At 31.9% G+C, this 20782-nt stretch overlaps 2 protein-coding genes across 2 annotated transcripts; both read left to right on the top strand.

The window, feature by feature from the left end:
• Positions 1-1526: 1526 nt before the first annotated feature.
• Positions 1527-7175, top strand: LOC123898952 (cellulose synthase-like protein B4). The gene is made up of 9 exons (XM_045949998.1): positions 1527-1988; positions 2404-2722; positions 4001-4126; positions 4279-4386; positions 4479-4691; positions 4783-4900; positions 5290-5474; positions 5589-5939; positions 6325-7175. Exons 1-9 carry the CDS (start codon positions 1729-1731, stop codon positions 6886-6888), a joined length of 2244 nt encoding a protein of 747 aa, XP_045805954.1. The 5' UTR covers positions 1527-1728; the 3' UTR covers positions 6889-7175.
• Positions 7176-9046: 1871 nt separating this feature from the next.
• On the top strand, positions 9047-18180 carry LOC123898473 (cellulose synthase-like protein H1). Its single transcript, XM_045949442.1, has 9 exons — positions 9047-9536; positions 10335-10662; positions 12273-12392; positions 14015-14137; positions 14312-14524; positions 15030-15162; positions 15254-15429; positions 16446-16796; positions 17521-18180. Exons 1-9 carry the CDS (start codon positions 9280-9282, stop codon positions 18061-18063), a joined length of 2244 nt encoding a protein of 747 aa, XP_045805398.1. The 5' UTR covers positions 9047-9279; the 3' UTR covers positions 18064-18180.
• Positions 18181-20782: the final 2602 nt, after the last annotated feature.

Raw genomic sequence — 20782 nt, 5'->3', positions numbered from 1 at the left:
TGTCGAATTTGGAGTTACAATGCGTTCGGTAGACGATGTTGAATTTGAAGGTCAAAAGTAGATTTTTGCAGAATTAGTAATTTGACAGACCTTCACTAAAACGGTAATTAATCTCTCTCTGTAACTCCAAATTTAGTTGGGTTTGATTCTCTGTAAAGCTAACTCGATTACGGTCATTTAGGTATCAGTTTGGTGAATCATTGATCCAAATTGAGTTATGTGAGAAACTTTGAAGTTGAGACTCGAAAGCAGATTTTGTGCAGAATTTGGGGAGGTCAAAATCCAAAAAAATTTAAAATTGGGGGGGTAAAATTCCGGATTTTAAAATAGGGAGATAAAATTCCGATTTTTTCAAAATAGAAGGGTAAAACTGCATTTAAGCTTTATTTTTATTATAGTTTGACTACTCTCTCAATGAAGGTTTTATTATAGTTTGACTACTCTCTCAATGAAGCTTTATTATTTTTTATTTTTTTATCAATCATACATACAGTGAATAATATATATGGTATCATTTATATAGTATATACACATCCTTATTTCTTCATCTGTTATGTGTTTTTTGTTTTACGTTGTTTTCATTTCTTTTGTTTCTATTTTTTATTTTCATTTATTTTGTTTACATATTATTCTCTATCACATTGCAGTATAGATTTATATTTATTTTGAAATTTTATTTTTGACAAATTTATTTTGAATTTTTAAAATTGAAAAATTATTGTGAAAAAATTGTTTGACATGCGGAGAAGAGTTATAGCCTAGGAAGCACCGACACTTCTCAGATTAGTCGTGTCCGTGTCCGACACGTGTCGGTGTCCGTGTCCGACACCGACACTTATGATTACACTAAATTATGTCATTTTTCAAAAAATTTATCGGTGTCGACGTGTCAATGTCTGTGTCGTGTCCGGTGTCCGTGTCTGTGTCCGTGCTTTATAGATTATAACTCAAATTATGTGTGGTTTATAATTATGATGAAGTAAATAGTTTTAAAATTATTGATATGTTTTAAAATTATAAGAATAAAAATGTAATTTAATTTTAAAACCCCTTCCCCTCACCTCTGAACCAAACATGTTTGTATTAAAATCTCTCACCTTCCCTCTCCTCTTCTGAATCAAACATAAATGTTTTTAAAATTCCTCCCCTCCCCTCCCCTCTATAAAATCTCTCCCCTCCCCTCCCGCTCAACTGAACCAAACAGACCCTTAAGAATCGAATTGGGATTTGTTTTTTTGGGATAAAGTCATGTTGTCAATTCTATCAACACCATATTAGTGCAAAATTATATATTTCTTCTGTCTCAAGCAAAAATGAGTTAAATAAACTTTTTTAGTCAATGAGTTAAAAAAACTTAGACATTTTATTAACAAATTTTTTGAATATATTTGACAGATATCAAATAAAACTAATATTTTGAATAGTATGCATGAAATTTTAGGTTCCATCCTAAAAAACAAATGACAGATGCCAAATGACAAATTTTTTGCTTATATTTGACAGGTATCAAATAAAACTAATATTTTGGATAGTTTGTGATTTCTGTGTTCAAATCCTGTGAAAATATCCAACCCAACCTAACTATAAGTTATTATAACAATACCGACAGTTGTGCAAAATTATATATTGAATCCAATTAATCAACAGACCAAAGAATCACAGAAAATCTCAAATCTCAAATATAATAAACCTGCTATTATTGTGATTTCTATCCCTATCAATTGGGGTATGGCAAACCAAGAAAATCTCCCTTTATATGAAAAAATATGGCTCAAACGCACATTTCAGAGAGCTATAGACATCTTGATTTTACTTCTCTTATTCTCTCTTCTTAGTTACCGTCTTTTCTCCATCAATAACACCTTCACACTTCCATGGTTTCTTGCTTTCTCATGTGAATCTTGGTTTACTTTCACTTGGATTGTTCTTCTTAATGCCAAATGGAGTCCTGCTGTCACCAAAACATACCCAAACCGTCTCCTTCAACAGTATGTAATCACAATCACAATCCATCATTTTCTCCATAACTTCCTGGTCAACTGCATTTTTGTTTTACTTTTTTGAAAACTGTTTTCCAAAGTTTGCGAAAATTCTTGTAGTGATAGCTGAACATCAAGATTAATCTTGATGTTGCAGTTTATATTGCGGTCGTGGTTAAAACATATTGTTTATACATAGCAATGAAGTCTTGCACTGATTTTGTATTGCTATTTCAGTAGTCTTATCAGGTTCGATTCTCTCTGGTGCCAATTTGAGTGGACTAATTTAGCTTCTTCAAAAAAAAAAAAAAATCAGTAGTCTTATATAAAAGTTGACTGAATTTGATGTATAAAAATAATTTCTCATCCGAATTAGAATCTCAAGTCTTGTAGTACTAATTTTTTGTATTATTTATCCGAATAGAGTACCTGAGCTACCGCGTGTGGACTTGTTTGTGACAACAGCAGATCCTGTTCTTGAACCACCAATCATCACGGTGAATACGGTGTTATCTTTGTTGGCACTTGATTATCCAGCTAATAAGCTAGCTTGTTATGTTTCTGATGATGGTTGTTCTGTTTTTACCTTTTATGGTCTTTTGGAAGCATCCAAATTTGCTAAGTTTTGGGTACCTTTCTGTAAAAAGTATAACATTCAAGTTAGAGCACCTTTTAGATATTTTTCTGAAGTTACCAAAAGTGAAGATTCACAACAATTCAAACAAGAATGGTTACTAATGAAGGTAAGTAAAATAATATTAGCATGCAATGATTACTACACTCACTACAAGAAAAACTGCATTTATTGGCGGCCAAAAACCCTCAAAAACAAGCAAAAACCGTCAATAAGTATACATTTATTACGGCCGAAACCGCCAACAGGCACTTATTACGGCATGAACCGCCAAAAAGTTACTGACACACTTTTTTAATTACTGGCTGGCCAGGCCGCCAAAAACTAAACCTTTAAACTTTCTGGCAGCCCTATCCTTCTCTCTCTCTCGTGTACTACAATTTTCCAGATTGTTTGTTTGCTTCATGATTCAAGGAGCTTAGATCCACTCTTCACCTCCCTTGTTCTTCATTTTTAACTTCATCTGCAACCCCATATTTCTCCTTCTTCGCCCAGAAAAAAAGGAAAATAGCACCACAAGAGTAGTGCCACCATAAGAGGGGAGAGAGAGAGAAAGAGGATAGGAAAGCATTGTTTTTTTTCTTCTTCTGATCTAGTGCCTTCGCATGTTTCGATCTGGATCATTATTTGAATTTTGGGACTATTATTCCTCATAAAGTTTCCACCTTTCATAATTTTTCATCACCAATTTTCGATCTGTTTTTTCTATGGGCTCTTATATTGTTGTTATAACATATTCCCCTTAAATGGTTTCTTTCTCTCCTAGATCTCTCTTAATCTCTTTTAGTTACTATTTATTTTGTCTTGAAGCTATTTTTTTATATTTGGTTTAGTGTGAAATAAGATGAGAAAGAGAAGATGAGGTTGAAAGAAAAGAAATAACGCTAGATGTAGAAAATGAAGGCCAATAGATGTAATGTAATTATCAACATGATGTTTTTCTTGTAGTGAAATTATGGGCCAATTTTCATGAATTTTTTTTTATTTTTTTTTAATTTTTGCATACTTTGTGGCGGCCTGGACCGTCACTAATTGAAAAGACAATTACAGAGGGTCAGGACCGCCAGTAATTGTTTCGTTTCATCAAGTTTCTGGCGGCCTGGACCGCCACTAATAGAAAAGCAAGTTTCTGGCGGCCAGGACCGCCGGTAAGTTTAAAGACAATCATTTAAATAATATTTTTTTAGTTTTTGGCGGTTTTTTGTACTTATTGGGGGCTTAGGCCGCCAGAAACTTACTGAGGGCCTAAACCGCCAGTAATTTCCGTCGGTAAATTGATGTTTTCTTGTAGTGACTATCTACTATATATCTAGTATCGCCACTTCAAATTGAAAACGTCCGGTGTCTGACATTGACACTAATGATGGTTTGACTTTGGTTTTTGCAGGATATGTATGACAATCTTTGCCAAAAAATTGAAGATGTGACCCGAAATCCGAGTTCATTCAAATTTGAGGGAGAATTTGCAGTGTTCTTAAATACAGAAAAAAGAAATCATCCGAGTATAATTAAGGTAATAAATATAGACTTAATAATATTAATTGCGTCTATAGAGTATATATTTTGTGTTGCCTCTGAATATGTTCATTCCTAGTCGATGTGAAACTAACCTGATCATGCATGAATTCTAGCAAAACTGAAAAAACTTACATTACTTGTTGATAGGTTATATTGGATGGTCTTTCTGATGGATTGCCTCACTTAATATACGTATCGAGAGAGAAGAGACCAAAGTATGAACATAATTACAAAGGCGGAGCTATGAATGTGTTGGTAATTTTGCTGACTATAATATCTGATTCTGTGAAATACTAATTCTTATGTTTCGAGGATTCATTCTCGTCTTTCTTAATTGAAATTTGCAGACAAGAGTTTCTGGATTGATGACGAATGCTCCCTTTATGTTGAACGTAGACTGTGACATGTTTGTGAACAATCCAAAGATTATTCAACATGCTATTTGCATTTTGGTTGATTCTAAAAATGGAAAAGATGTTGCTTTTGTTCAATGTTTCCAACAATTTTATGATGGAATTAAAGATGACCCTTTTGGAAATCAATGGGTGGCTGCATTTGAGGTTTCTTCTTAACTTCTAATGCATATCTCACTTTACTACATAGCTGTTATAAATTTGTGTCTATAAACAAATTTGGCTTTGTTTTTTGCAGTACATAATAAGGGGCATGGCAGGACTTCAAGGACCTCACTATTGTGGAACAAACACCATCCACAGAAGATATGCTATTTATGGTTTTTACCCTAATGAAAGACAATATGTAAAAAAAGGTCTTCCTCTAACAAGAAATTCACTTATCATAAATGTTAAATGGACGCACAAAATTGACAAAATTATAGTGCCCCTTTGTGTATTTTCATAAATTTCATTTAGTCTCTTTATTTTTGTTCTTAACCCTCCGATTTTCAAGGATAGATCTCTGATAATCCAGAGTTCGACCGTGAGGTAAATAAAGTATAACCCAAGATTGTTCTGTCCAGAATTCAAACATAATAAGTTCCCGAATGATTAGTCCTTAACTAGAACTAGAAAACAACTTGTGTCTAATCAGTTGGTTGAATTACTAAAAAAACTCACAATTTTTGTTTTTTTTAAGAAGCTAAATTAAAAATTAAAAAAAAAAAAGAAAGAAAAACTCACTATTTTGTATCTTTACTAGGAAAATTAGCAGAGAAGATACTAATACAGCAATTTGGAAGTTCAAAGGAGTTTATCAAATCAGCAACACAAGCTATAGAAGGGAGTGATCATTCTACTAATGGAATTAGTTCTTCCAATTTTATTGAAGAAGCAATCCAAGTATCTAATTGTGGATATGAATATGACACTTGTTGGGGTAAAAAGGTACATTTTTCAATATTTACAAAATTTAAATTTTGTTAATAAGCTTTAGACTATGAAATTACACAAATGAAAAATACAATGCATAAGAAACTTGATTATTTTTTGAATGCTCAGATGGGTTGGGTATATGGATCAATAACTGAAGATGTACCAACTGGATTGAATATTCATAGAAAAGGTTGGAGATCAGAGCCTATTACGCCTGATCCAACCGCGTTTATGGGCAGCGCTCCGGGAGGATTACTGACTACAATGGTCCAACAAAAGAGATGGGGTTCAGGCCTCACTGTTGTCTTCTTTAGCAAGCATTCTCCTGTTATGGGCATACTCTTTGGTAAAATTCAATTCAGGGCAGGCTTGTCTTATTTTTGGCTCACTAATTGGGGTTTGCGTTCTGTCTTTGAAGTTTCTTATGCAGCCTTAGTTGCTTATTGCATAATCACCAATACCAATATCTTTCCCAAGGTTAGATTTTCACATTGATCAACTTCTAGTAGCAAGTTAAAATAAATATTGAGAGTTCTTTTGCATTAACTTATTTGAATAAATTGGGGGCCAAGGGACCAGATAAAAACTAAAATTTTGTTCTTCACTGAACTACGAGACAACTTTTTGTCATCTACACTATATATCTAAAATACCAAAATAATATTTTGTCCGTCAAACAAGACAAAATTTGTTTAATACCTTAAACTTTATCTTATACAGTTCTATGTTACTGATTTTTTCAATAAGTACATTTTACGGATCAAACGGACAATCCTACTTAAATATTCATGAAGATAAAACCTCATTGATTATGAGCTTAATATGCTACTTTTTTCACCTTTTTTACTTTCTCATATTCCAGGGACTTGGGCTATGGATTCCTTTGACTCTTTTTGGGATCTATACTATACATACACTACAAGAGTATCTATCAAAAGGGTTGTCAATAAGATGTTGGTGGAACAATCAAAGAATGATTACAATAAGATCAACAAGTGTATGGTTTATTGGATTTTTAAGTGCCATGGTTAAGCTCTTAGGGATATCTGATACAGTCTTTGAAGTAACACAAAAGGAAAATCCAAATTCTGTTGCTGCTGCTGGAGATGATGCAGATGCTGGTAGGTTCACATTTGATGAGTCCTCAGCTTTTGTGGTTGGCACAACCATTTTGCTTGTGCAATTGACAGCACTTGTTGTTAAGATTTTGGGGGTGCAATTAGAAGCTCACAGTGGGAATGGTTGTGGAATAGGTGAATTGATGTGTAGTGTGTATTTAGTAGTTTGTTACTGGCCATTTCTGAAAGGGTTGTTTGCTAGGGGTAAATATGGGATTCCATTATCTACCATTTTCAAGTCAGCATTGCTTGCTTTTATTTTTGTGCATTTTTGTAGAATCACTGTTACAAGATCAACAATAAATTAGTCCAAGTGAAAAGAATTTTGATTCCCTTAAGTATGTAGTCAAGGGTTCGATTCCTAACTCATATGTACCGAGAAATTCGGTTGAAAGGAAAAACTCACTTTGTCTGTCCCATAAATTTCCCGACAGAGATTAGTGATCATTAACGAGGGTGAAAATTTCACACCAATGTCAGGGTAACTCAAACAAAAAAATTGTTGTATAAGTTGATATTGTTCTTGAAATTTATAATGGAATATTTCTATGTATAGTTTGTTCTCCATTTTTTTTATCAATAGTTTGTTCTCATTTTTCTCATAGCCTTCTGCTACTTTTTATTAAGTACTGCATTGGTCTTAAAGTAGTGTCATTTTATTAAAGATAAAATAGTGTTGGGGATAATTTGAGAGGGTTGAGAAAATGAGTTAAGATGAATTTAAGAAAAATAGTAAAATTGTATTATTCACAAAATGATATTACAAGTGTTTATATATACTGAAATGTTACTTGACCTATAAGTAACTAACTAACAAACTAGGTCAACTGTAACAACTAACTAACAGTTAATAGCTAACTAACAAAATAGAAATAACATAATAGGATGTTCAAAACCTACGAGGTCAGAACCAGAACCTACTTCAGGACCCAGGAGGTCGGAACCTAAGCTTGCTGCATCAGAAGCACAGACCTTCAGGTCAGAAGCCAGACTTAAATTATCAAACCAACACTAAGTATGTAACACCTTTCTTGTTCAAAAAATGTATGTAACACCTTAGCTAACTATAAAAATTTACATAAACAATTTAAATAGGTCACATATTTCTCTTTTGAATATTTCACCTTTAAGAGTATTCAATTCATCGTTAATCTATTCTTAGTATTACCTAAATTCAACTTATAAAAATATTGAAATTGTTAAGTCGAACGTTATACCAGCGTTCAAACTTAGTCATCTATTTTGTATTTCTGAGTTTCCAATATTTTTTCAACTTCGTCTATGAATCCTCTGGTAATAATCAAAACAAGCATGAATTAATATACCGATTTGCGGATTAGTTTATTGCAGGTTTGAGTGGTCTAAGTTGTGAGAAAGTTAGAGTTTTTTTTACTCATTTGAGTACCCCACAAATATGAAATTATATTTATAGGTAGATTAGTTTCATAGCACGTTTATATATATGACCTAAGTCAAGACAAAGTTAGTTTTTTTTCTGTTATTAATCACTTGGGTATCTCACAAAAATGAAATTCTATTTGTGGATGTTATAGTGTTGTACACAACTTTCCACTGAAGAATCTTTGGATACAACAAAAAATTGGACAGCAATGTCAATAAGGTTTTTTTGTCATATACTATTTATATATGTGAATGGACATCTTTTTTTTTTTTTTTTGACAATTCCTTGAATATGGTCCTGACAGCTGTATTTAGTACCCAATACGTTAATTATTAGTACATCATGACTGTGCTAGTCATGTGTGATACTGCAATAAAATACCTCTCACACTCACATGTTCGTCATTTTTTCTTCTTTCACCACCGGTTTAATCTGGTTTAAAGTTAGTTTTGGCATTAAGTGGTTTCAGCCCCTCTTGATCACAGTTGCGGGGATCGAACTGTGGTCCACCCTACCAAGTTCAGCGTCAATTATCACTGAACCAACTAACAATTGGTCATGTTAGTCATCATTTGTTTTAATGTTTTAAAATATAAGTAAAAATGAGTAATAAAATAAAAAATAAAGTAAAAATTGGTCAATTTTTTTTGATGAATTTGATCTAAATTTTTTTTTCAAATACATATATTAGTTATCTTATACTCTTATTTGTTTAAATTTTGGGATGGATGTAATATATTGAAATCTTGCAAAGAATGGCATGTGACAATATTAATGGAGTAGCCCTATATAAAATACTGCTTATCCAAAAAAAAAAAGTAATAATAATACTGAACCACATATTAGTGATCTTTAGTGGCATTTTAGCACACTTGTCGAACTGTGTAATCAATGATTGTCTTCGCATTTTACAATTTTCATTTCTATTTCTCTTTCGTTACCTATTGATATTCTTACAAGTTTATTGTAAGAGAAACTATATTGGAATTCGAGTTTTTTGTGAGGATGAAAATGAAACTTCAATCTTATTATAAATGTATGGCTTAGTTTCAACCGCATAAAACATGACCATGATTTGCTGATGTGATAAAAGAACAAGGTAGCACGCAGTAATTATTCTCATCCATTAATTTCACATCATATAGTTTACGATCACATGCATCAAAATAATCTAAACTGTTCATTATAATCAGACAACCGATACGGTTATCCGTTTCCCATTAAACATAGTACAAAAGCACATTGGTCATAATAAAGACACACACTCATTCCCCTGTTTGCTCTGTTTTAGTTCAACATGACCAATCAAAATCCTCTCCCTCTCTATGACAAAATTTTGGTAAAGTATACATTTTCAAGAGTGGTGGATTCAATCACTTTGCTCTTCCTTATCTTGCTTCTTGGTTACCGTATTTCCTATAGCAACATTTATACATTCCCCTGTTTTGTTGCTCTGTTTTGTGAGTCATGGTTTACCTTCACTTGGATTCTCACCATGAACCTCAAATGGAATCCAGCATATACCATAACCCACCTAGACCGTCTCTTGCTCAGGTATATTGTTATGCCTTCGATTACTGTATGTTAAAGTTTTTTATAAAAAAATTTCTACCAACAAAATGACAAACATCACTGAAATACGCACACAATTATGAGGTTCTGGTTGAAACTCAGTCAAAATGTTCAATTTGAAAATATCGACATTTACATTTGAACTGGACATTTCGGACAAAATATTATTTTTTAAATCTCTTTTAATTGTTTTTATTAATCTATTATTGCATTTTTAAAATTGACAATCCGAGAAAAATTAAAAATTGTTTTTAATAGCTTTTTTAGAAAATTATTCTTGATAAGTGATAACTGTTTATTTTTTTCTTGAAAAAATAATTCATTATGATAAACAAACACAAAATAGATTATCATCTTTAAAAAACTCATAATTACTGAATAGTAGTATTATTTTTTAATAGATATGTACGATGTTATTTTTATCATTTTTCAATAATTGGTTTCTATGTCCGATGTTATTTTTATCATTTGTTTTTGTTGATAATGTCGTTACTTTTATCTTGAATTTTTTATTTTCAAAAAAGTCATACTTTAATTTATTCCAAGTTTAAAAATTCTAAATTTTAGTAAATATTTTTTTTTTTGACAGAGTAAATAAACATTTAATAAAGTGATAAACATGTCTATGAAATATATTCAAACATTGCGTAGAAAATTTCAGCCAGACTAAAAATTGCAGGTAGAGAATTTGTGTAGAGGTTAAACATACTACAAAAATTAAAGACTAAACTTAAAAAATTCCTAATAAAAACATATTTAACCATTTTTTTTCATTAATAGGGAAGACGAGCTTCCACCATTGGATTTGTTTGTGACAACAGCAGATCCTGTTCTTGAACCACCAATCATCACTGTGAACACAGTGTTGTCTCTGTTGGCACTTGATTATCCAGTTAATAAATTAGCTTGCTATGTTTCTGATGATGGTTGTTCCCCTCTCACATATTATGCCATTGTTGAAGCCTCTAAATTTGCCAAGGTTTGGGTACCTTTTTGTAAGAAATACAATGTGCAAATTAGAGCACCTTTTAGGTATTTCTCTGATGAGAATCTTGTTAGCAACAGAGAAGAGTCACCAGAATTTTATCAAGATTGGTTAAGAATGAAGGTACGATTAATTACGTTGATTTTGATTTTCAGAACACTCATTTCAATTTTTTCAGAGAAGAGTCACCAGAATTTCAATTTTGTCGGTGAATTTCTAAAATATACTTAAAATGTAATGGTTATTTAAATTTAAAATAAAAGTGTTTCTTAGTTTAATTTTGCAACCTTTTGTCAATATGAGTGAATCGTAAATATTGTTTCGGATTAACATGACAGAAAAATTTTCAATGATTGTTTTCCTTCATCAAGTGACATGAATTTCTCTATAAATAAATAAATATACTTTTGAAGTAGAAATAGAACATGAAATTCAGTCCCGTGAGCTTAACTCAATTAGTAGGGACATTGCATTAAATATGCAGGGGATTGGGGTTCGAACTCTGATCATTCCACTTATCCATCTTTAGGGGTGGAATTTCTAGCCACTAGTCTACTTGACCAAAAAAATAAAATGAGATTCATACTTGTATGACTCCAATTTCCAATAAAATATTTCTAAGTCATTTCTTCTTTTCTTTATAGTGCACCATAAAAATTATAAATTATTGTTCATCGATCTATACGATTGATATGTGTGTGCAGTTCATATCAAGAATTCCAAATTATTGACCAATTTATCCATTTGCATCATGTTTTTCATCATCTTCTTGTTCAAGTTATTTGCAACATATGATCCAATATTTTTAAACATGTGTCCAAGGAAATTAAGACCCATAATTATTATATTTGTTTCATCTGAGCATGCACTTGAGATATCCTCAAAGTTTAAGTCATTTGAATCCACCATGAAAATTACTCATCAAGTTAACAACAAAATGTCAATTTTCTTATATAAAATTTGGCAACCTTCTAAATATGTGACTCTAGAAATTGAATTCACGCTCTAAAAATTGAATTCATATTCTAATCATGGGAGAAACACTTACTATTATGGGTTGGGATTGTCTTCCGTGAAAATAGCAATGAAGGGGTCGAGTGTTGTTATCCACTAAAACTCTAAAAGGACCGACCATGATTGCACTGTGGAAAAAGTTAATGGTAGAGGACCCCTTCTTGTCATTATTATATAAGAAAAAATTTACTTTTTAGATTTATTGTAAAATTGATGTATTTAGATAATATTATAATCTAGATGCATTAATTTTATAATGAATCTAAAAAATACACTTTTTCTTATATATAGAACTAGAAGGAAGAGTATGTTGAACAAGTTATTACTTTAAACGGTAATTGTTAATTTAGATACATAAATGTTGTTAATATAATATTTTATTTATTTTTCTCTAAATAATAATAATAATTTTTAAAATTATAAAAATATTTTTCAATTATCATATATTAAATCAAATTATTTTACACCAAAATTATTTTATCTAAAACCAATGAAATTGGATAAGTTTCGTTCATATTGTATGGTGTAAAAAATTCAGATGGATATATATGAGGCTAAGAAAAAATTGAAATGTGTTTGTACGTAGTTTGTCTTTTGTTTGCTTTTCTTTCCCCCTAATAAAAGAAATCATCAAATACCCTTTCATAATTATTCTTTTCAACTTAATATAATTAATTGATAAAATTTGTTATTTAATTTATTGTTGTCTTGATTTGCAGGAGGAATATGGGAACCTCAAGAATAAAATTGAGAATACAGAACAAAATTCACTTCCTCTTATAGGAGAGTTTGCTATTTTTTCAAATGCAAAACAGAGAAATCATTCAACCATAATCAAGGTACATTAAAAAAAATCAAGTGTTAAAAGAAGCTTTTTAGATAATTATTATCAAATATTAAACGATTTAATTTTTATAAATATTTACTAGACCCTTACCCGTACGATACATGGGTGTTATGCGATAGCTATTTTATATTATAACGTGAAAAAATTATTTGTATAAGTTGAAACAATTAAGTATTATCAAAATTATAACAACAACAACAACAACAACAACAATAATAATAATAATAATAATAATAATAATAATAATAATAATAATAATAATAATAATAATAATAATAATAATAATAATAATAATAATAATAATAAAAGTCATCATTTTAAACGTCACTACTGTGAGAAGTCGTGTTTGTTCTAAGCACGTGTCTAGTAGTCCAATGTGCGGAGGATGGTGAAGTCTAGCTTGTTTCGGCACAGGCATATGAATTGATAGCTGACTTCAAACGTCGAATTAGTGAACTGATATTTTACGATTGTTATTTGCAGCCATGTAGATGGTGTAAGAGAGGCTAAGAAATTTGATGTCCAGTCTTGTGATTTTACAATTGTATTTAATATTTATAGAGAACATAAAGTATATGCAGGTAACAAATAATCCTATGCATTAAAGGTGTATTAAGAACAATCATATGCACTAATATGCACTATAGAATGTGGCCATTCATGTACCAAAAATAAAAAATGTGGCCATTCAGTTTCTAAAAAACGGTGGCTTGGGTTAAAAAGAATGTTATTTACAACAAAAAAATTGAAAATTTACAAAAAAAAATAAATTTGAAAAATCATCTATATAAATGTCATTGATGTAGGCATATGAAGAGTACATAAAAATGACAATAATACTCTACCAAAAAAAAAAAGATGACAATAATATAATATAAGGAAGTGATGTGGCATTGTTAAGTGATTTAATTGGATGTAAGTGGCTGACATGAATTAGGGTTAGATTAGTTGTTCCACAGCTATTTAGGAATTATTATGATACTTGTTGTACAGAAAAGGAAAGGCAAGACTGCAGCAAAGTGAAATCTCACATTGATGGCACAATCAATGGAGAGCTGTTGGAGATTAAAGGCTATAATTGCAGCAATTCAAATTAGTCGACTAACCAGTATTTTTATCTCCACAAATAAAGGAAACTTCTCTATTTTTTTTGGATTCATCAAGCTGTGATTGTGCAGAGCTGTTGCACAGATAAATAAAGGCTCTTTCTTTTTTTTTAGATAAAATCATGAACTCCTTTTTTAACAATGGAACTCCTAATATTATTTATTATTTTTAAAAAAAAAAACTTGATATCTGGCCTAAGAATCGATTAATTCGAAGGGACTAATCCCACCGTCCACTTGCGAGGATCTTATTTAAAGTCAATTTTTTTTTTTTGTTAAATAAAAATAGCCCACCGAAATTGTCAGTAGGAGAAATCGAACCTAAGACCTAATTGAGAAGAGCAACACTCCAAGGTCCTTCAGAGGAGAGTGATCCGGAACTCCTAATATTATTGCATAGTATTATTGATATTATTGATATTAATTGTGCATGTATCAAAACATATAGTATTTGTTTCCTCACGTTGGTAGGTTTTTTTTTTTTTTTATGTTACCCTCACGTTGGTAGGTGATATGGGAGAACAAGAGCAAGGAAAATCATCTAGATGGCTTGCCTCACTTAATCTACATATCTAGAGAGAAGAAGCCTCAACATCCACATCATTACAAGGCTGGTGCTATGAATGTGCTTGTAAGTTGTTGTTTTCTTCTTAATTCTTTCATTTCATTGTGTCTCTTGCAATACATTAATATAAGTTTTATTCATGTAGCAACATCTAAGTTTGTTTCTTGTGATAAAAAAAAAATAGCGATTTTGTTATTTTAATATGAATCTAAAATTTCTCATCATTTAAATCATGAACAGACAAGAGTCTCTGGTTTGATGACAAATGCTCCTTTCATCTTGAACTTAGATTGTGACATGCATGTCAACAATCCAAAAATTGCTCTACATGCCTTATGCGTTTTGTTAGATTCAAAAGGAGAAAAGGAAGTAGCATTTGCACAATGTCCCCAACAATTCTATGATGGATTAAAAGATGATCCTTTCGGAAATCAGCTTACTACATTGTTTCTGGTGCGCCAAATTTTAAATCTCTGAAATTTTTTACAAACTTACAATTTTGGCCCCTTAACTTTTAAAATAGCATGTTTGGCCCCTTAATTTTGACAAACTTGTGATTTTTTTCCCCTAACTAAAAGGAGGCCCCACTGATTTTGACCAAGTAAATGCACATGTGGCAAGTGACTCACATGTCACATCAGCATATATGTCTTGCCACGTGGACAATGACTCGCTTGTCATGTCAGTATGGCTTGCCACATATGCTTATGTGTCATGTGATTAATTTTCCATGTGGCAAGACATGCTGACGTGACGTGGTTTGTCACATGTGCGTTGACTTGGTCATGGGATCAAAATCATAAGTTTGTGAAAGTTTGGGGGCAAAAGTACTATTTTGAAAATTAAGTAGTCAAAATCGCAAGTTTGTGAAATTTAAAGGACCAAAAATACAATTTAGCCAAAAATAATTATCAAAAATAAAACTTATGTTTTATTATTAATATTTTGTCCAATATAGTACATAGGGGGCGGATTTGGAGGACTTCAAGGAATGATATACGCAGGAACAAATTGCTTCCATAGAAGAAAAGTAATTTATGGCCTTTATGCTGCTGATCAAGACATTCAAAATGGAAAGAAGGGTTGGAATGGTAATTTACATTAACTATATTTTCATAAGAGAACCTAGTTGTCAAGTCTTTTTCTTAGAAACTAGACACTTTTTTTTTTTTTTTTTTGCAGAGAGTGTTTTAGAAATGAAAATGGTATTTGGAACTTCAAAGAGGTTTGTGGAATCAGCTAGTCAAGCATTGGAAGGAAAAATATTTGCTCCTAAAGATAACCTTTGTAACTATCTTGAGGCAGCAAAAAAAGTTTCTAGTTGTGGATATGAAGACAACACTGCCTGGGGTAAAAAGGTGAGTAACAGAAGATATAATTAACGGTCAATTTTATACTTTACAAGTGAGTGAGATAAATTGCGGAAGAAAAAAAAAGTGAGTGAGATAAATTGAATTATTGTGTTCAAATCATCGGTAAGATCTACTAAAAAAAATTATTTATTTAGGGTCAAAATTCGAATCTTGGACACCGTACATTTATCCATCTTAAAAGTAAAATTTTTACTTACTTTCTAGTTACTAGACAACTTGATAAAAAAAAAAAAGATTACAATTTAAAATGATGTCTGTATCGTAAGCATAATCTGAACTCCGAACTTGATATGATAATTGTAAGGACATTTGAAGTGTTATGGTGCGGATTCGAACTCACGGGTTTTCACTTTTCCAGAAAGTGTGAGATTTTTGAAAGAAAAAGAAAACTTAAAAATGTGTCATTTTAAAATTTCTTTCTTCTAAAAATATTTAGGCACATCTTAATTCTCTTTCCTAAAAGCATGTCTCATTTAATTTCTACGGTGTGACTTCTCAAAATCCATAGAAGCTTCTAAGCTTTTTATAAGATATTTTAACATCATATTTTTCTTCAAAGATTATATTTTAACATGATATAAAATGCTCAAAATGTAAGGTTTGGGCCTTAAAATATGATCCCGAATGTTTTTTAGGATTTTTAACCTGACTCGAAAAAGGCCGAATTTAAATATGAGTTTGTTGGCCCGGTTTGGTAAAACCCAAAGTCCATTCGGTCCGATCCGCTTAGGGCAGGTAGTCCGTTTTGACAGTTAAAATGAGCTAGCCCGTATAGGTCGACCTGTCAAACCCTAATAAATATAGGGATTGGGCTTTAAAATATTAGTCCGAAATTTTTAGGCCTTTTTAGCCCGAACCAAAAAGGCCCAAATTTAAATATAGGTTTTTTAGCCAGGCCCAATAAAACTCAAAATCCAACTGGTCCATTTATGGTCAGATAGCCCGTTTTAATAGGTAAGAGCATGGATTTAAATTAATCTTGTATTGTTTTGGTAAATTAGGCAGGTTGGATATATGGATCAACATCAGAGGATATACTTACTGGGTTGGACATCCATACAAGAGGATGGAGATCTGAAATATGCTCACCAGATCCAATTGCCTTTAGGGGATGCTCACCTCAAGATAACATAGTATCTTTGATTCAACAGAAAAGGTGGGCCTCAGGGTTAACTGATATTCTACTCAGCAAGCATAATCCAATATTGGGCTTTCTCTGTGGTAAGCTCCAATTTAGAGAGGCTTTGGGCTATGTTTGGCTCTTATGTTGGGGCTTAAGATCAGTACCTGAAATTTGCTATGCTGCTCTACCTGCCTATTGCATTCTTACTAACTCCAGCTTCTTGCCTGAGGTGAGAAAAAAGGAAAAAAAATATTTCATGCATATTTTACTTTAGAGTCAATGAATTACCTTGTTTAATGCTGCAATTTTATTTTTATTAAAAAGAAATTTGGCCAAACCTTTATTTAACTTGGCAAACCGATTTAGTGACCGGATTATTTCGGTTTTGATAACAATTGAATTTTATAATTGGTCACTACAACAGTTTGTGACCGATTTACAAAATATCCTTAAACCTCTATAGTTGTTAATATTGCGACCGATTTACAAAATATTCTCAATAGTAGTAGCTATCTACTTATTATTATTGTTAATAAGTCTCACAATAGATGTGAGATGGTTTGTGTGAGTTCATATAGTAGAGGCAATCTTTACCTTACAAGTCGGTTTTGTAGGGTTGAGTTAAGCCTAATTCTCAATTATAATATGGTATCAAAGTCTCCTCCGCGATTCGCTGGGTCGTCTACTATTAGATTTCTGGACAGGTCACCCACCATTTATTTTCGCACCCCAAGCCCAATAGTGTTGTATTGGGCGCGAGCGAGTTTGTAAGGATGAATGAGCCCAATACTCAATTCTAAGAATTTTATTCTCAATAATATATTTATTATTTCATTTAGTGCATCCCTTATTTTAAGGTACATATAAACAATTTTAAACTAACCATCTTTTATATTATTTTTTCTACATTTTCAATAATTTCACAAACTAATGTGTAAATGATGGCTATACAGAAACTTTGGATACATGGTGCTTTGTTTGTGACTTACAACATATCTACTCTATCTGAGTCCTTAAGAACAGGGTTGTCAATTAAAACATGGTGGAACACTCAAAAAATGATGAGAATTACAACCATGAGTGGTTGGTTTTTTGGATTTTTGGCCATCTTACTAAAAAAATTAAGGATATCTGAACCTATCTTTGAAATAACAAAGAAAGAACAATCATCAACTTCTTTTGATGGAGCTAACCAAAATAGTGGTAGGTTTAGTTTCAATGAGTCTCCAATTTTTCTACCTAGTACAACAATATTGTTTGTTCAACTCATAGCATTGGGTACTTGCTTATTTGGATGGGCCCAACATGTTAGAAGTGGGCTTGGATATGGGCTTGGAGAAGTGTTATGTAGTGCTTATTTGGTTGCATGTTATTGGCCATTTTTGAAAGGGTTGTTTGGGACTGGAAAGCATGGGATTCCCTTATCTACAATAATCAAGTCAACAATGTTGACTTTTCTTTTTGTGCATTTTTGCAAACTTACCATTATAGTGTGATCATGTTCATTTGGTTGTTAGTCAAAAATATATATATCCATTTGATTGTATTGAATGTATTAAACTGTTAAATTACCGTTACAATAATTCTAGAAAAGTTTATGATATGTTGTTGAATGTTCTGGTTTGGAATTTAATTATTTTTTTGTTTGATAATCTAATCTATATAAGAAAGTTGAATTGTTCTGAAAAACTCACAAATAGTCTTGCTTCAAATGTTGTCATGTGTTTAAAGTAAGGGTATTTGGTGTCCAAAATTTGTGTAACTAAACTAATATTGCTACAAACTAAGTCATATTGTGAGCCAACCAAGCCATTTTGTATACTTGTGAGAGAAAAAGTTGCTTTTTGGCAAGCTATGGTTACATGGAAATAAATCTGGTTGTTTTTCAAACCAAGCCAACCAAGCCATTTTTTATGCCAAATATTAAATGCAATCACATGTCATTGTCGCCTTTTTCAACTTTGTCATACACTTATCTAATGAGTCATACTCATATTCAACTCTTTATTTTCCACCAAAGAACAATTTGAAATTATATCCTTTATAACTTCTACTGATAAATTTTTTAAGTCATGTACTGTACGATATAAACTATAACTGATAAAAATGTCACTGATAATTTTTTTACACGAGTAAGTTATAACTGACATAGATTTTAACTATCAAATGCGGTATAAACTATCACTATAAAAATTTCAAAATAATTAATATATGTGAGACAAGTTATGACTAATAAATTCTTTTTAAAAAAACTATTTTACACGGCATAACTTATAACTAACGTAAATTTCCAAATAATCACTATATATTGGATAAATTATCACTCATAAACATTTCAAAAAAATTATCATATGTGAGACAAATTTTAACTAATTTTTTTTTCAAAAAAAGTTTTTTACACGGAATATAAGTTATAAGTTATAACAAACATAACATTGGGAATAGAATCCAAGGAAGTGCTCACATCACATGCAACAATAACAGAAAAGTGGAATATTAACATAGTAGTTGGTAGGTAAATTCATGTCAGCGATGTATCTAAATCTTCTTGGTCTTGGTTGATTTTATTTATGAATTTTGGGGATTTTGGAAATTTTATGGTTTAATAAGAATTGGAAATTTCAATTTTGTAATTTAGAATAAAATTGAGGTAAACAATATAGATTTATGTAATTTTGAGATGTATTTTGGTATAGTGTAATGAAGAAGATGATGAATATAAAAAAGATGATGAACATCATGAATGTGTTAGGTAAAATGGTGTTCTCTATTATTTACATAAGGCAATGCACCTTATATAGGCAAGTATACAAGGAGATTTAACACTAGCTTGCACAACAAGCAACTAGTTGGCTCAAGCCAACCTGCGCGCGCGCCTGTGGGCTTGGCAAGCCAGGCCTGCTTAGCTGCTTAGCTTACAATCCAACAAACCCTCCCTTAAGCTAAACCTCTAATACAAGTGTGAATTACAAATTCTAAACAACAGTAATGACATCACAAATGCTAAGTCTATCTCTCAATTTACAAAAGCTCTCAAGCTTTAGTGCCTTGGTCATAATGTCTGCAACTTGATCTTGAGTGCTGCAGTGCTCCAACTCAACAATCTTCTCTTTGGTAAGATCCCTCAGAAAGTGGTATCTAACATCTATGTGTTTGCATTTACCATGTAAAACTGGATTCTTTGACAGCTTAATGGAAGAGCTGTTATCACAAAGTATCACAGTTTCTCCCACCTGTGCTTGACCAAGTTGATCAAGTATCCTTCTCAGCCATACTGCTTGACAGGCACTAGATGCTGCAGCTACAAACTCAGCTTCAGTAGTGGAAAGAGTCACTATAGCTTGTTTTTTTGAAGACCATGAGATTGGTCCATTTCCATACATGAACACATATCCAGATGTGGATTTTCTGTCATCCAAATCACCTGCATAGTCAGAATCTGTCCAGCCTTGCAGTTTCAATTCACCTTGATTCTTTTTGTACAATATCCCTAAATTGATTGTACCCTTCAGATACCTCAGAATCCTTTTCACAACAGCCAAATGTAGTTCAGTAGGCCTATCCATATATCTTGCTACTAAACATACAGAGAAGGCAAGATCAGGTCTTGTGGCCAAAAGATACATTAGACAACCTATCATTTGCCTATATTCAGTAGCATCAACAGGCTTCCCACCTTCATTCTTTGTTAACTTGCAGCCAGTGACAATTGGACTGCATACTTTGTTACAATTCTCCATACCAAACCTCATCAATATATCTTGAGCATATTTTTGTTGATATATGAATATCCCTTTTTCAGCTTGTTTGATCTCAACACCCAAAAAATACCTCATCTTCCCTAAATCTGTCATTGCAAACTTGCTTTTCATTGATCTTTTGAAACTTTCAAACATCTCTTCATCATTACCTGTGTATATCAGATCATCAACATATAGACTTACTATCAGAATTTTTCCTTCTCTTTCATGTTTGATAAAAAGAGTGTGCTCATATGGATATTTGGTGAATGATTCCTGCACAAAGTATGACTCAATCTTGCTGTACCAAGCCCTGGGAGCCTGCTTCAAGCCATATAGGGCCTTTTTGAGCTTGTACACCTTATACTTATCATTGGTCTGGTAGCCACATGGCTGCTCAACATACACATCTTCAGTCAATTCACCATGTAAGAAAGCACTCTTTACATCAAGCTGATACACTTTCCATCCCTTG

This window comes from Trifolium pratense, linkage group LG7 (genome assembly GCF_020283565.1).
Source record: "Trifolium pratense cultivar HEN17-A07 linkage group LG7, ARS_RC_1.1, whole genome shotgun sequence".
Taxonomy (NCBI): domain Eukaryota; kingdom Viridiplantae; phylum Streptophyta; class Magnoliopsida; order Fabales; family Fabaceae; genus Trifolium; species Trifolium pratense.
Note: the sequence above shows the minus strand (reverse complement) of the source record. Positions and strands in the feature narration are given on the sequence as shown.